General features: G+C 48.0%; 1 protein-coding gene across 2 annotated transcripts in view; it reads right to left on the bottom strand.

Moving 5' to 3' along the window:
- LOC133116959 (leucine-rich repeat and calponin homology domain-containing protein 1-like) overlaps positions 1-15000 on the bottom strand; it is a 56233-nt gene that overhangs the window by 34828 nt on the left and 6405 nt on the right. For both annotated transcript variants that reach the window (XM_061226996.1, XM_061226995.1), the window contains exon 2: positions 1054-1198. In XM_061226996.1, coding sequence (XP_061082980.1) covers positions 1054-1198 — 145 coding nt within the window. The remainder of the gene's footprint in view (positions 1-1053; positions 1199-15000) is intronic.

Genomic DNA, 15000 nt, shown 5'->3' on the forward strand with positions numbered 1-15000 from the left:
GTTTAGCCCTGCAGTGACAACACCTCTCACAGAGTCTGTTAAACCAGCATGAATCAAAGGCTCACCCACTCAAACCCTGTACCTACATGCCCCTAATCCTTCAACATGTCCCTCCCCTGCCACACCCCCACATCAAAATCCTGACCAGCTCCTGCCGAGTTTGTGCCGAATGGGCACGGCTTCCAATCCGTTTTAAAACAACAAAGACTTGTGCCCATCTGAACTCCTGGCCCCTGTTCCACAACTGCTGGTTTTCCACCCTCCCTTTACCTCGGAGTTAGGTATGATGACAGTCTCACCATTCCAGCAGATCTAAATATTCAGTCAATTTCCTGGGAGGAAAGAAAACCAGGGCCGGATTTGGATTGGACAGAGGTTCCCTGCTCTGGGCAGAGACTGGCACAGCAGGTGGTAGGGCTGGCACCACAGGGCTGTGGCTGCCCAGAGCCCATGACTGCTGCCACAGGGTAACAGATTTCCCTCCATTTAAGCGCTTTTCTCCGCCCTAGCCTCTACCTCAGGGGTGCTGGAATGTCCAAATATTACTCATATCACGATCACCACAGGCCACGCCCCCCCATCACACCCCCTGTCGTCCCACGCCCCTCCCCGTTCCACACCTCTCTCTGACCCCGCTCCTTTACCTACAGATGTTTAAAGCATTAACGTGCCAGCGTGACCCTTTTACCTCTGCAAAAGCACTCCTCCCTCCCCACGTGGGCCCTGACACTCTGGCACAGCTTGAAACGGTTACTGCAGCAGAGGAGAAACGCTTTTACTGAAGTTTACTGAAGTTTACAGCAAAGCAAAACTCAAAAGATGACAAGGGGAGAGGCGGCGTGCGATAGAAAAAGGAGGCGTTTCACATTTCTGCTCAAATTCCCCACGCGCGGCAGGAGAAGATGGAGGCTTTGTACACATGACAGGAGGAATCTCAGGACTGGAGGAGGTATGGCTCTGCTCATACCGTGAGCTTCCAGGTTTAATGAGGCACGCTGCGAATGTTTCTCCGCCTTCTCTGTTCTCAGGTTCAGTGGCGATAACGGCTCTTACCTTAGGTTTAAAGACGTGAGAGTCTGGAGGCTGATGACAGAGTCGGGAACACTTCTAATACAATTATGATAGAGGTTCAGCGTTTCCAAGGAGACAAAGTGACACACTTCAGAGGGAACATCTGTCAAGCGGTTCTTGGACAAGTCTGGCAAACAGAAAGAGAGAGAGAAAGAGAGATACTTTATTTTATTTTGTTAAATACATCAAACTTGACAGTCAAACACAAAACATTACTGCAACCATCCGAAGACAGCCCCAACCTCTGAACCCAGTCATATCACCTCCCAGACACGCTCCAAAGTTGCACAGCAAGAGAAAACCTGAGACAATCCCTCAAAGTATCACCCAGAACTCAATCCAAAATGAGATAATCTCTTGTAGAGAATCCAGACACTTTGAGAATACGAAATTCAATTGGAATTACACAGTAAATTTGCATCGCAATCTCCTTTTTGAGATTTTAGGGTGAAGGGATAAACACAGAAAGGCTCTTTAGTTCTGGATTTGGGCAGAGTCCCTCTCTTAGAAGGCCATAGTCACCTGATTCACAAAGCAGCCTATCGAAGAACACCTTCCAAATCCACTGCAGATACATGATTACAGAACATTAGTTCAGACTATAATCACGAGGTGAAGCAACATCTGGGCCACAAATGCACACCCAAACAAACACATACAACTGACAAGTGACTGACAGCACGGCTGTGACTGGCTGATGAATCCATTCTCTCCAGTTTCAGAAGCTAATTAACCTAAAATATAGGGTACATTCCGTGCTGTAAACAGAATTTGCCTCTTTTCTTGGAGATGGACAAATGACAAAATGTCAATCTACATAAAACCCCAAAGACGACAGCAAGCACATTATCTAATTCAGCATTGCAACTGCAATTTCCAAAATCCAGGTTATCAGCAATAATCATGTAAAAACACACAAGTAATCTACAATCTAATCACAGGAGATACACATTCAATTACTTCAATAATTAGCACCTGCAGTTAGCCACATTCACCACCAGGTGTCTCAGTCACAGTCAACCAGGCAACCAGAAGGCGCTCTTCAGATTCAAGCAAGGTTTGGAAGCTCAGGAAAAAACTTCCTGGACTGTGGAACCGCAGAAAACAACAACCTTGGATATCAGTCCAAAAACAGACCAAAACACTCACGCAGCTAAGCACCCTGCCATTGTTCTCCCACAGTGATTTAGTACACTCAGCTGCAATTTTCGTCTGAGGTAAAAATGTCAATAAGGAAGTCTGTATTACATCATAGCTGCAGGGAGGGAAATTGTAAAAAGGGAGGGGGAAAAATAACACAAAAATAATGTTTGTCTTTCATCATTTCCACAAAGCTGTGTTTGGTGTCTGCTCAAAATAACATCCAGAACTGGTAGCCTGGTAGCTTGAATTTCAAACTGAAACGACGCGGACAAATTAGCATCACCACTTCTGTGATAAAACATTCCGCTGATGCGGACAAGTGGCGTCAAACCGCAGCCGGTGGTGACAGACATTGTCCGATGGCTTTGCTCCCGCAGACTGGCTCCACGGTGCGATGCCAGGCTAATGCACAGCTAACATCCACACTGCGCTACTGAGCACTGCTCCCCGGGTGAACACAGCTCCCAGGGCTCAGTGCTGTCCTGAGAGGGCTCTGTGTTAGCGGAGTGAGTGTGGATGGCTATGATCAGGTTATGAATCAACACCCACTAGAGAAACCTGTGTGTGCGTGTGTGTGTGTCTGTGTGCGAGCGTGTGTGTCCCTCCCCCATTGTGGCAAACCCCCTCCCCAGCACATCTGGTCTCCCTGGATGTCTAATGACAGGAGAGGAGTTTGGGGAAGACGGAGCGCTATTTCTGGAAGAGGAGAGGTCCCAGCATATAACCCACAATGACAGTGATCACACAAACAGCCCCTTCTCATGTGGGACCATCTCTGCCTCCCTGCCCCCCCGGGACACAGGGCTTCCCACAGACAGGCACAGCTGCAACGGGCCCCTATCCATCCTACAGACCACTGGCATTCTGAGGTCCTACAGACCACTGTCATACTGAGGTCCTACAGACCGCTGTCAGGCTCCTGTCCATACTGAGGTACTACAGACCACTGTCATACTGAGGTCCTACAGACCGCTGTCATACTGAGGTCCTACAGACCGCTGTCATACTGAGGTCCTACAGACCGCTGTTACACTGAGGTCCTACAGACCGCTGTTATACTGAGATACTACAGGCCGCTGTTATAATGAGGTCCTACAGACCACTCAAATACTGAGATACTACAGACCACTGTCATACTGAGGTCCTACAGACCGCTGTCATACTGAGGTCCTACAGACCGCTGTTACACTGAGGTCCTACAGACCGCTGTCAGGCTCCTGTATGGATGGATCAGACTCTTATGCAGAAATGGCTGCTGGGTGATTTAGAACTGTAATAGCCTGCTGATAATAATCTGATAGATGCAACACTCTGTAAAAACAAGCATGTCTCTTCTCTCCTGCAGTTCTCAGACTTCAGATAGTGAATCTGTGGGTTAGTTTAATGAGCTGACAGCCCATCCTGTGCAGACATAGTGGAGTGTGGATGCAGCATTTCCCAGAAAGGGCAGGATTTCCCATCGTTCACTAAGCCAGCTGAACTTTCACAAAGCAAGACAAACTGCCATTCAACAGCTCGTGAATTCGCAAATTTCATTGCTTACAGTCTCAGGCAGCCTAATACAGCATGACACAGGCTAATACAGGCAAACACAAACAAAAGAAAAACAAATACAGACTAAAATCTAATACTAATATAACTGCAAGCAGTGACTCCCAGAGTCCAAGCAGCATACGCAACAGTTGGCAAAAACACAAAAACTACGATGGCAGACACCAGCTTTACATCGATAAGTTGTAAATGAGATGACGGGACCAGGCCATCAACCTGCAGACCTGGCCTATCCCCCTCCTCCTCCCTGAGTTGCACAAGGCCGGTTGGGCAGGTAGGTCGGTGGTGTAACGTATCGCAGAGTACGTTCAGACAATCACCATCTCAGTCACCATCCCTACAGCCCTCTGCTCACCCTCGTTTCTGCTGTGCATCACTCACACTTTGTGTCTGGTGAACGTGCCCAGAACCTCACTGCTCTTTATGCGTCAGTGTGGGGCAGGCCCTGCTGATTCATTCACTAAACAGGAGCAGCGGTGCACTGTAATGCATCCAGACACCCTGTCATACCTGAGGAGGAAGTCATTTTCACGGAACATATTTCAAAACATACACATGATATGAGACAATTGAGCTGTAAAATGCTGTGTGTACATTGTAAACAGCTGCTCTAGTATATTTATGGCTATATCTAGGGTCTCTCCTTCACTCGGTTCACTGTTTTGTCACAGGTGTCCTGTCTCTTGTTCTTGTTCCTCTGACATGAGCTTCACACATTGTCCCTTGGATGGCCCTGTAAGTAAGTCACTCTAGATAAGAGCTTCTGCTGGTAAAATGAATAAAACCACAGTAATAAGTCCCTCCTCCTGTGTGCGGATCACTGCATGTCGTAAAAATATTCAGGGCAGATTGTCCACAGCTGAAGATTGAGCAGTTAAAGGATGGTGTGGGCGGGGTTTCAGGGCCACATCTCTCTGTACCTGAGGGGAAAACAGTCCTTCTGGTTCCGGTGAGTAAGACTGAACCAGTCATAACTACAGTGAAATAAGACATCTGTTACAGCGGTGAGTCACAGATTTCTTGTAAGTGTGCTTTTCATAAGAGACGTATGCAGCAGCAACGGACATATTCCCATGTGTAATAAGTAATACTGCACTGATGAAGTCAGTCTTTAAACAAACATGGAGTGAAATCTGTCAAATACTGGGATTTTAAACATAAAACTTAGAAAAAGAAACTGGAACAAAATATGTCTGGGCTTGTCTGGAGACCCTGAGGTTAGATACTGCAGTCATTCATCGGGACCAAACTTAGCTGAACTCAGTGTGCGTCAGAGAAGGTCACATCACACACTAAACCTCACTGAGAGAAACTCTACTCACACAGGAGCACTGAAGAGGAGGACTGCTGTAACTGACAGTTGCATCTGAGAATCTTTCTCATGAGTACCGTTTCATTGTATGCTAGTGTAAGGCCAACACTGGGCCAACTGTTGTCTGATGTTGTTTTAAGTTATGGCACTAAATATACTTCCCAAAATTCTGTGTACCACTCAAACCACAAGTTCCCCACCAGGGAAATTAAGTTTGCATTTGGCTGATATATATTTCCCTTAAATCCATTGTTTATTTGAAAATGAACAAAAAAACAATAGGAAAACATCTAGGGTGAAAATTTTGCACTTATGCTTAAAATGTAGTCTTTTTGACTGTTTGACAACAGGTATTACTACTCCACCTATACCAACTGTGAAGTCCCTCTGGTGCTCTTCAGACATTGGATAGAAAAGAAAAAAGTTGCAAGGAGAGATCGAACAGTTAAATTAATGTAAAAAATAAAGAAGAATCAACAGAGTGAAAGAAGTTCTTGTGCCGGTTTTACTTTTGGTATCAACAGCAGACACGTGGACGTTTAAACAGTTTCTGCTGAATGAAAAGTGAAACAAGGCTGCATTTACTGTACATCTCCTGGGACCAGATAAAGAGTTCCAGGAACCAATTATGAAATGACACAGAAGAGTTACAGCGAGAATCAGATCTTCCACCCGAATGGAGAGGTCAGAACAGGGCAGAACTGCTGAACTGTCAGAACATTCACAGGCGATACTGTACTGCACTGCAGGTTCATGGCCCGTATAAAAACACTACGAGGCTTAGTGGAGCAGAACAATGATGAACCCTCTTGCTCAGAAATATACGCTTGGCTGTATTCCATATCTGGGTCTCACAAAGCCCCCTGTTCCTCCTTTCCTCTCTCATTATCTTGCCTGGCTGCACTCCTTTCTCTTTTTGACCAGATTCCAGGGAAGATCTCTTTTATAATGTGCTCTTCCCCCCCATTTTTCTGCCAAATATGGAACGGCCAATCGTCTGCACTCCTGCTCGCGCCGCAGCCAATGGGGGAGCGCGTAGAGAAGCCCCGCATGCGTGTCAGGCCAGCTGATTGGCCAGAGCTGGATGCAGAGCAGGCAGGTAATTAGAGGGCTGTCGTCGACACCGTGTGGCACCGCCAACGTTCCGTAAATCCGCAGGGCAGCCGCCCACCGGCAGACAGCACAGCCAAAACAGCGGAGATGAGGATCAGCTGTTACTGCCGCCCCGCCACTCTGAAAGAACTGGCAGTCAGGCGGCTGGCACGGACCGCGGATTGATCAGAGTTTCCTTGCTGGAAGGCTTGCTCTCTGAAACACCCAGGTAAAATATTTGGATGGATGTAAGGGCCGTTATCATTTAGAGTAAATTCACTTAGGCGCTTGAAACTCAGAGAAAAGAGGAAAATTAGAGAGATGAAAGTCGGTCTGAGCTGGTGTATCAACAACTCCAAGTAAGATGTATGTCACAGAACACCCATAATGTGTTTAGCAAATGTCCTAACAAGCAGTCCCACACCTGACTCCTCCTCCCCCCTCCCGTCCACGGACAGCGTATTTACGGGAGCGGAGAACACCGTGTGCCCGTCTGCTCTGAGTGCAGCCAGGCAGGAGGAAGGCAGTGAAACAGGACACGCACTGCCCTGCAGCCCTCAGCCCCTAACGCACACGCATCTGTGCGCTTTCCTGTCCGTGTTTCCTGTGTGTACGAGCCTTTGAATCCTCGCACACTGCAGCGAGAGAGCGCGGTGAAGCGGGCGAGGGCACGAGGGTAGACTTTGGAACTTTGTAGGTCACCCGCGCCACAAGCTCCAAACCCACTGTGTGTCTCGCTGCTGTTACGTAACCACGGGAACACGGTGGCCCAAGACGTAGCGTCGCATTCCACTGCGTTTTCCCCCACGGCTGCCCGCACTGAGAGGCCAGCAGCAACAGGAAGAGGCCTCCCCCATGGTTACTCCTAATGAAAGGGCTGGTATTAAACACACACGCACACACACACACACACACACACACACACATACACACGCATGCACACACACACACACACACACACACATACACACGCATGCACACACACACACCGACACACACACACGCATGCACACACACGCACCGACACACACAACCACACATGCACACACACACACACACACACATACACACACAACCACACATGCACACACACACACACACACATACACACACAACCACACATGCACACACATACACACACACACCTCACACACACACACACATGCACACACACACACACACGAACACACACACACACGCACACACACACCGACACACACACAACCACACATGCACACACACACACACACACACAACCACACATGCACACACACACACCTCACACACACACACACACGCACACATGCACACTCACACACAGCGGCCGCTAAAAAAAGCCAGCGATGAGGTAAAATAAACAGCTTGTGTTGGCTTGGAGGACCCAACCGGTCTCCAAAACAGCAAAAACTCCAGGTGCTCTTCTAAGGTTAGACCACATTACTTAGCCTATTCCCTCACCCAGGGCTCGCACAGTGCATATTCTGGACTCCTGGTATAGTCAAGGTAAGTAAGTAAATACATAAGACTACAAAAGTAAGAGAGACGCTGTATGTGCAAGCACTGCGATACACAGTACATCGGGATTAGTGAGTTTCCAGCCCGTGGGGTGTTAAAGAGCTCAATTCTCCACGCCACGCCGCATCCCAGAGACAGCGTGGATTACAGGAAGCAGCTCCGCGTGACAGCCTGCAGCACCGCCCACTTCCAGCAGACAATGGTCTCCCAGGGAAACCAGCAACCGATCCCACATCCGAGCGTAGAGCATTAACAGAACAAGAATGGATATTACAGTGTGACTGTGTTAAAAAAAAAAACAGCCCAATTGCATGGAAGGCCTTCAGAGAGATAAAACATCTCCACAAATATCTCAAACGCAGAGACATCTTCTGCGCTTCATCTGCTCATTAGCAGCGGGTGGCCCGAGCCACAGAATTAATACAGAACATCGTTTCTCTTTCTGATTCCTTTACGAACATTTGCTTCGCGTTTCTACGCTTTGCGGAGTCCCACTCCTAAGCAGCAGACGTGTAATGAAAGAGGCCTGAACACTCAAAGTGTGGTTTAGCCTCGTTCACAAGCGCTCGGGGGGAGTTAGACACAGATGCAGGCTCCAGAGGGGTAAATGATCTGAGCACCCATCACAGCTGCATGCTGGGAGCTGATCGTCGCCGGCACAGATTCCCCAGACTCAGCAGATACTGCGTCTCCCTGCCCCAGTGAGGCTGAAACACTTCCACTGATGCCTCGCTGTGCCTCAAAATCCTGCAGGTGACCAGCGCTGTGGATATTCTGTGCGGTAATGGCGGCGTGAAATCCTGTCATCAGTCGGATCCTCTTTAGGTGAGAAGCAGGGAGGACGGAGGGAGTGAAGGAGCTGAGTGTGTGGTGAGTCCGCACCACGGATCTCAAACTCACATCCTGGAGGGCCGCTGTGTCTGCTGCTTTTTAATGAGTTTCCTACACTTAAGTGTTTAACTTAAGTATTTAATTGGCTAAGGAGGAGACACACTTTTGTTTCCAAGGCCTACATTGGCCACTGAATGAAAGTTACACTCCTGGTCTAGAACTATTTGATGTTTCCATCCTGTTTGACTTGTTCATTTGCTGACCCTCCCAGTTCTCCTGTCTCAGGTGTTTAGGCAGCTCACTGGCTGTGTTATGACTGCTGCAGAGTGCACCACTCTAGAGTGAACATCCACATATACAGGAATAGGAATGACTTGTGACTCCAGGGGAATTTTAACTGAGCTTATTCCCAGCTAACAGCCCATCTGTCAGCAGTTTCATTCAGCACTAACTGCGCTGCGTTCTCCATTAGAGGCAGAGAGCACTCACCCCTCACCCAGGAACAACCCGGAGGAAGCCATTCACATCGGTAAGGCAAACAGACAGGTAAAGAGGGAACAGGTAGAGAGAGGCAGGTAGGGAGAAAGGCCATGTGTCTGTGCGTGTGTCTGCACACCAGCATGCATGCGTGTGTTTGTGCGTGTGTCTGTGAACCTGCATGCATGCATGTGTGTGCGTGCGTGCGTGCGTGCGTGTGTGTGTACAGCAGGACTTCTCAGGGACGTGTTTAGCACAGCACACAGGTTATGAGTGTGTGTATTTTCCCTGTGAATGAGACAGAGGGGCAGAGGAGGCTGGCTGGGGCATGGTCCAGGCCCCAGGCTCCAGGCCCCAGGCCCCAGGTCCCAGGATCCAGCCCCAGTCTGCAGTGAATGTGCTTCGCCCAGTAATCTCTCTGTGTGCCTTTGTGCTGCTCTCTGTCCCAGCACTCCAACAGCCACAGGAGCTAATGCTGCCGTTTGTGTACCTGTATGTGTGTGTGAGCACGTATGTGTATATGTCTGTGTACTTGCTTTGTGTGTCTGTATGTTTGCATATATCTGTGTTTTTTGCGTGAGTGTATCTGTATGAGGGTGTATGTTTGCACATATCTTTACATGTTTTGTGTATGTTTTATATGCTTTAGTGCATGTTTGTATGTGTGCATATACAGTATCTGTATATGTTTTCTGTTCATGTATGCATGTTCATGTATGAACATACACAGTACATGTGCACATGTACAAGCATTTGTGTGTGTGTGTACGTGGGTGCAATTGTCTCGACAGACTGTCAAGCTGTTCCAGACCAAAGAAGCAGACAGGATGTGATTATGTCTGGTGTAGCGACTGATTTTAATATTCTAAAGTACAGGACTAAAAATAGAAGCAGAAAGAAGCCAAGTGCACACAGAACAGGGAGCGTTTTCCCTGCTGTGTTAGTGGGAATCTGTTACTACTGGTGTCACAATGTTCCTGAGCTGCGTGGGACTGTGAAAGACACAGCGCAACACAGCACTAATGTCTCCACGCCCACCCGCACACGTGTACGCACGCGCACAAATGCACACAAATACACGTACACACGCACACACACACACACGCACACACACACACACACACACATAGGCACGTAAACACACAAATGCACACAAATACACGTACACACACACACACACACACACACACACAGGCACGTAAACACACAAATGCACACAAATACATGTACACGCGCAGGCATGCACTCACAGTCTCACACACACACACACACACACACACACACAGTCTCACACACATGCACACACGCACGCAGGCATGCACACACACACACACACACACACACACACAGAGTCTCACACACATGCACACACACACACACACAGTCCCACACACATGCACACATGCACGCAGGCATGCACACACACAAATACACACAAATACATGTACACACACACAGTCTCACACACATTCACACACGCACGCAGGCATGCACACACAAATACACACAAATACATGTACACACACACACAGTCTCACACACATGCACACACGCATGCAGGCATGCACACACACAAATACACACAAATACATGTACACACACAGTCTCACACACACTTAACACATACAAACACACACACACCCGCAGGCACACACACACACACACACACACACACAGTCTCACACACATGTAAACACACACATGCACACATACAAGTGCACAAAAACAAACACACATACACACACAGGGATGCACAGTCTCTCACACATACACACACAGGGATGCGCACAGTCTCTCAAACACACACACACACACACAGGGATGCACAGTCTCTCACACATACACACACACACGAAGGGATGCACAGAAGTCTCTCACACATACAAACACACACAAGAATGCACACAGTCTCTCACACATACACACACATGCACACACGCACGCGCACACACACACACACACAGACACACACACATAGACACACACCTCCTTGCATCCTTGTGGATTCCCAAAAGCCCCTCTGTTCTGAGAATTCTTTGTGGGGACCTCAGAGGAAGTTGGAGCGTTGCGCCACAGTTCTGTCTCCCCACAGAAGGGCTGGGTATGTGAGGGGGGGGGGGGTAGAGATCAAGGGCCCTGCGCTCACAGCACTAAAGCCTGACCACTTTTATAAACATTCCTTTTACATTCATCTACATCGCCATTTGTGCTTATTCACTGTGCGTTCATCCAAAGCAACATCCAAAAAACACCAAGTTCAAATAATAAGGTAACCTTGAGCATCACAGCAATGTAGACAGCAACACTAGTTATTCCGTTACACAAATAAGCAACATGAGATACTAATTATGACATTACAAACATTTACATTACTGGGGTTTTCTGTAATTGAACCCAAATTTAACAACAGGGGAAATCCAAAGAAAGGCCTCTGTATTCACTGCACTCAGACTACTGTTTTGGGTCACTCCACAATGTCCTTGCCAAGAGCGCATGTTTTCACCCATGGAGAGGTCAAGGTCACAGGTGCCCGTTCCCTACAGAGCCTTAGGGCCACTGTGGAACATGGAGGAATCCCAGTCGGCTTGTAGTTACTGATTGTTACTGCTGGTTGGTAATATTGGCGTGCACTGGTTTTGTACTGGTACATTGACGCCAATAGGCACCTGTGTGTTTTGGTGTGAAACAAACAGAAATAGAAGTTCCCAGAAGTTCTGAGCAGTTCCCAGAATCCTCCTGATGGCAGCGGGCTCCTTCTCAGACGCAGACAGGAAGTGTACCCTCCTGTCCCCTCAATGTGTGGAAGTGCAGCAGCAGCGCTAGTCACTTCCTCTCCGGGACACGACCCCAAATTCCACCCTCCACTTCCTGTCCCAACTGCCATTTCCTTACCCCCCCCCCCCTTTCATATGCTTTTTTTCTCCTCTCTATCCCCCTCTCCACCCTCTCATCTCTCTCTCAGCCCCTGTAAGTAGGGTCTTTGTGTCTATCAGTCAGGGAAACTCACAGATCCCCCTGCACATTACCTGCACACACACTACAGCAGCCAGCCCAGCTTCCAGTGATTGCCTTTCCCCCCCTTGCCTTTGTCTTCTCTCATCTCATCTTATCTTGCTCTCTCCTCCTCTTCTCTCTGTCTTCCATCCTCCCCTTCCACCCTCTTCTGCTTCCCACTTGGCCTACTTGTTCAATCAATCAGTAACAAAAAATGCTTTTGTTACAGTGCATTTCAGCAGTTGCATTTTCACACAGCACTGGACTGCGTGGGTATTCCTGAGGGAAATCAAAACACCGGGGAAACTCAGAAACTGAAGACGCCCAGAAACTCAGACATCCAGAGGCTCAGACAGCCGGAGTGAATCAGGGGTCAACTGAAAAAAACGTCCCGGCCTGAACCCACTCTGTTCTGCTCTGCTCAGACAGACAGACAGACAGACGCAAGTGAGAAACAGACAGAGATCTGGGCCAGAGGAGCAGGATGCCTGAAATCAGTCCACATGCAGAGAGTTAAGACATCCAGTGCAGTAAGGACTGCACTCCTTATCGGAATGGGCGTGCTGCACTTCCAGAAACACACACAGCGGCGCTGAAGGACCCAGATGAGATGATCGTAATGAAAGGATGCAGAAAATAGCCATTCTGAGACGGTATCAGGTTTCACAGACAAGGGGGCGTTTGGCTTTGCGCTCCAAACACAGACAGCTCAGTACACATCCAAACACAGAGAGAGCAGTACACATCCAAACACAGAGAGAGCTGTACACATCCAAACACAGAGAGAGCTGTACACATCCAAACACAGAGAGAGCTGTACACATCCAAACACAGAGAGAGCTGTACACATCCAAACACAGAGAGAGCTGTACACATCCAAACACAGAGAGAGCTGTACACATCCAAACACAGAGAGAGCTCTACACATCCAAACACAGAGAGAGCTCTACACATCCAAACACAGAGAGAGCTCTACACATCCAAACACAGAGAGAGCTCTACACATCCAAACACAGAGAGAGCTCTACACATCCAAACACAGAGAGAGCTCTACACATCCAAACACAGAGAGAGCTCTACACATCCAAACACAGAGAGAGCTGTACACATCCAAACACAGAGAGAGCAGTACACATCCAAACACAGAGAGAGCTGTACACATCCAAACACAGAGAGAGCTCTACACATCCAAACACAGAGAGAGCTCTACACATCCAAACACAGAGAGAGCTCTACACATCCAAACACAGAGAGAGCTCTACACATCCAAACACAGAGAGAGCTGTACACATCCAAACACAGACAGCACAGTACACATTGGTCGGCACACGGCTCTCAAATGCAAATTCATATTCGGGATGCTGTATTGCCAGGAGATACCTTTGCAAATATCAAAAAAGGCTTATGGGGGTACATTATACAGGGTACATTATAAATATAACAAACTTTGTCTGATACTGTCACCTATGTAATGATGTAATGAGCCAAAAGATCTGGCCTTTGTCGCCGGTCATGGACAGGACATTCTCTGGCCCCGGGGCTGTGACCTAACCAGTGCCAAGCCACAAACTTTACCACACATTTCTGCTATTTCTATGACAAAAGACACTTAACTACACAATGCAGAAAAGTGTTGTGTATATAAACATGACAGAATATGTATAGACAATAGCTGACTAGTTGTATTGTAGTTGTATTTTTATGAAGAGTTTGCTATCGTGCCTACCCTGACCGCACCCCTCCGGGGCATGCTCGCGGTCTCTGTTCCAATGAGAAGGGACAGCGCAGACCACATTTAATCCTACCCACAATTCCCCTTTGCCTAATCCTGTACTGTCTGCTCAACAGCTGAGTCACAACACAGTGTCCATGGTCCCGTTATGCAGACGGACAGGGTGGGGAGAGATGGAGAGACAGAGACAATGAGAGAGGGGGGGAGGGTGGAATGGGAAAAGAGAAAGCGGGAGAGAGGGATGAAAGTGACAGATGGGGGAAGAGAGGAGGTGGAGAGAGCAGGAGAGAAGAAAAGAGAAAGGAAAGGAGAGAAACATGGGAAGAGCAGGAGGAGAGAGGGGCAGGAAGTCATTTCAAGCCTTTAGTCGTTTAAATAACCCATTACCCCATGTTGTGTAATAGTGAAAAAATGTTTTTATGAAGTGCTGTGGAAAGGCGAGTGGGAGGGATTCCTGTGGTCAAGTGAATCTACATGGGGGCGGGGCCATTGAAGTGTACCAGGCACAATGGCTAGTTTACACACCAACAACAGCACACATCTCACCATACTGTCACTGCATCACAAGCAAACACCAGGGCACTGTGTGTGAGAGAGGGAGAGAGACTCTATGTGTGTGTGTGGGTGGGGAGGGGGGGGCAACAGACACACAACAGACACACAAGCACTGACACAGGAATTAGTTTGAAGTCACCAGTACTGTACGTGGCATCTGCTGGTGTGACACTAGATGTTTTAGATTCACGGATATATTTAGTTGAATGGGCAGGGGCAAAACACACTCTTGGGGCATTCTCAGGGATTTGCATACCATTTACATTACATCCCATCCACAAATGACAGAAAAGCCCAATGACCCAATAAGAGCCAGTAATTGGTCACTAGCCTGCCTCCCTGGCACCGTGACACAGTTCCTGTTCACCTCACTTGCTCTGGTGTACGGCTGTCTGTGTAACTGCCTTTCATAGTAACATTTCCTACTCCCCTCTCAGCAGGCAAGCACCTATTGGACCACCGTCACAACAGCTGTTTTAATGCCAGCGTTTAACAAATCACTACAATGGACCAGGAGCATTTTCACAGCTGATTCTCAACTGCCCACCTCTACTACTTGTATTTGTAAAATGTTGGTTGACTGACAGCTGTGCCGACAATGGACTACAAGGGTATGTTTGCTAGCTGAGATAGCACAAAACAAATTGAAACTGAGGTGACTGTTTGCCAACCAAATTCAATTCAATCTATTATCCATTCTAAATCAATTAAGAATATTTGCTCTTTG

This window comes from Conger conger, chromosome 17 (assembly GCF_963514075.1).
Source record: "Conger conger chromosome 17, fConCon1.1, whole genome shotgun sequence".
Lineage (NCBI taxonomy): Eukaryota > Metazoa > Chordata > Actinopteri > Anguilliformes > Congridae > Conger > Conger conger.